This window comes from Pteropus vampyrus, unplaced genomic scaffold, assembly GCF_000151845.1.
Source record: "Pteropus vampyrus isolate Shadow unplaced genomic scaffold, Pvam_2.0 Scaffold632, whole genome shotgun sequence".
In the NCBI taxonomy this organism is placed as follows: Eukaryota; Metazoa; Chordata; class Mammalia; order Chiroptera; family Pteropodidae; genus Pteropus; species Pteropus vampyrus.
The window spans coordinates 323,603-325,970 of NW_011889413.1; the positions used below are offsets into that span (position 1 = coordinate 323,603).

General features: G+C 61.0%; 1 protein-coding gene across 1 annotated transcript in view; it reads left to right on the forward strand.

Moving 5' to 3' along the window:
• SPATC1L (spermatogenesis and centriole associated 1 like) overlaps positions 1 to 2,368 on the forward strand; it is a 13,087-nt gene that overhangs the window by 4,708 nt on the left and 6,011 nt on the right. The window contains exon 2 of the mRNA XM_023525823.1: positions 776 to 1,079. Within this exon, the coding sequence (XP_023381591.1) occupies positions 776 to 1,079 (304 nt within the window). The remainder of the gene's footprint in view (positions 1 to 775; positions 1,080 to 2,368) is intronic.

The following is a 2,368-nucleotide window of genomic DNA, read 5'->3' on the forward strand; positions in this document are numbered from 1 at the left end:
GACCAAGAGGAAGATGACCAAAGAAGCGGCCGAGAAAATGCACGGAGTGGACAGCGACGAGCCCGTGAACTCCGGAGAAGGCGCTCGGCCTCGCCGGGACTTGGGGAGAAGCCACGTGTCGGGTCCGCACACACCCAGGGGTGACGAGCGCGTGGGGTCCGGAGCACGCAGACGGCACACGCCTGAGCCCAGGCGAGGCGGCAGGAGGTCCTCGCTGTGAGCAAGGCGGCGCGTCGAGGGACAGTGACTGCAGCTTCGCATCCACGGGGACACCCGGACCAGCCCCCGGCGTCGGGAGGGTGCTGAGTGTGCACCGGGAAACAGTTCGAGGAACCAGATAGCTGCCAGGTGACTCGGTGTGGACGAGTCCCAGAAAGATGACGCTGCAGCGAAAGGTGCTCTGCGGAGCTAAGCACGCACGGGCCGCACACGGGCGGCGCCGTCGGCCGTCGGCGTGGAGCTGAGCGGGTACCGGCCACTGTTAGCTTTGGGTGCACTGCCGGATGGAGGCGTGCGGGCAAGCCCCCGCTGCCCCCACACGCCCAGGGCCGGAGGCCTCACCCACTCGGGCGCCTTCTCCGAGGGGAAGGGGACGGCTATGGGGGCTGTGAGCAGGTGTCAGAGCTTGGGGTGGGCAGCGGTGCTGCGAGTGTTTAAGGTGCGCTCTGCACTTCTGGGGGTGTCTGGGGAACACCGGTCTGACCTCGCCTCCCTTCCTCCTGCCCCAGTTCCAGATTTTGGAAGGTTCACCAGCATCCCCGATGTGCCCTCCCAGCTGCAGACGGCGTCCCTGGAGGACCTGCTGTGCCCACACGCCCCCCTCTCCGGCGAGGACGACGCCGCCCCCAGCTGTGCGACCTCCTCCCACACGCCCTTCAAGGCTTTCCTCAGCCCCTCGGAGCTGCATGCGCCCCGGAGCACCGACAGGAAGCTGCCCCCGCTCCTGAGCCCCCTGCAGGACCCGCTGGTGGACAAGACCCTGCTGGAGCCCAGGGAGATGGCCCGGCCCAAGAAGGTGTGCTTCTCAGAGAGCAGCCTGACCTCGGGCGACAGGACCCGGAGGAGCTACTACCTTAACGGTAGGCAGGGCGGGCCCCGGGCGGCGCCGCACAGCGGCCGCGGCGGGGAAGGGGGTCTGGTGGCCAGCTGGGCACGGCTTCTCTCTCCGCTTGGCGAGGCGAGGACAGTGTGCCTGGGAGGCCAGGGGCTGGGGCTGCGCCTGTTCTGATCCTTTTCCAATTTAAAGAAAATCGAGTTGCTTATCTTCTCGAGGGTACGAGTTCGTGTACAGCCTGGATGCCAGTCCCCCTGGGGGACACGCTTTGCAGATGCGGCCTCCCAACTGGTGTCTTTTCCATTTTCGTAACAGTGTTTTTTGAAGAGCAACACTATTTAATTCGACAAAGTCTGATTTGTTGACTTCTTTTCTTTTATACACTTCATGCTTTTTGTGTCCTATTTAGGAAATTTTCGCCAAAGTCAAAGTCACAAAGATGATCTCTGCTGTATTCTTCTAGACGATTTATAGTTTTAGGTTTTACGTTTAGGTTCCCGGCCAGTCTCAAGCTAACCTTTGCGCGTGGTCCGAGGTCTGCATTAGGTCTCCAGATCTTGCAGCACCGGTGTCTTCCTGGTGAATCGACTGGACGTATCTGTCAACAGCTGGCTGCCTGTACGTGCACGCGTGTTGCGGGGTGCTCCGTGCTCCCTGGGTGTGTCATGTCGATTCCAGTGCACGCGGGCTGGGTGGCCACAGCCGTACACTGATGCCCTAAATCAAGGTGTCCAGGTTCTCCCGCTCCGCTGTTTCTTCAGCGTTGTTCTGGCTGTCCTGGTCCTTTGCATCTCCCTGGGACTTCACAGCCAGCATGCGCTGGGAAAGCTGCTGGGGTTCGGTTGGGGTCGTCCTGGTTCTACAGGCCCAGCCGGTACCCGGTGAATGACACTTTGACGGTGGTGGGTCTCCAGGCCCGTGAGCGCTGTGCCATCGTACATCCTTCCGCTTCCTTGGTTGGGCAGGCATTTGGTCAGACGTCACCCTGGGCATGCTGAGTATTCCTCTGAGGGTGTTTTCGGATGAGTGCAATATTTAAATCCACAGATTGAATAATGCAGATTACTCTCCTTAACGTGGGTGGGCCTTGTCCAATCAGTTGAAGGCCCAAAGAGGACCAAAGGGCCGACCCTCTCTGGAGGAAGAGAGTTCGTCCCGCCAGCTGCCTCCGGGCGGGAGCCACACCATCAGTCCTCTTAGTTCTCAGACCTTCGAACTCAGGCTGGAACCACAGCCTCAGCCCTCCTGGGCCTCCGGCTTGCTGACTCACCTTGCAGACCTTGGGACTTGTCAGTCTCCATAATCATGTGTGCC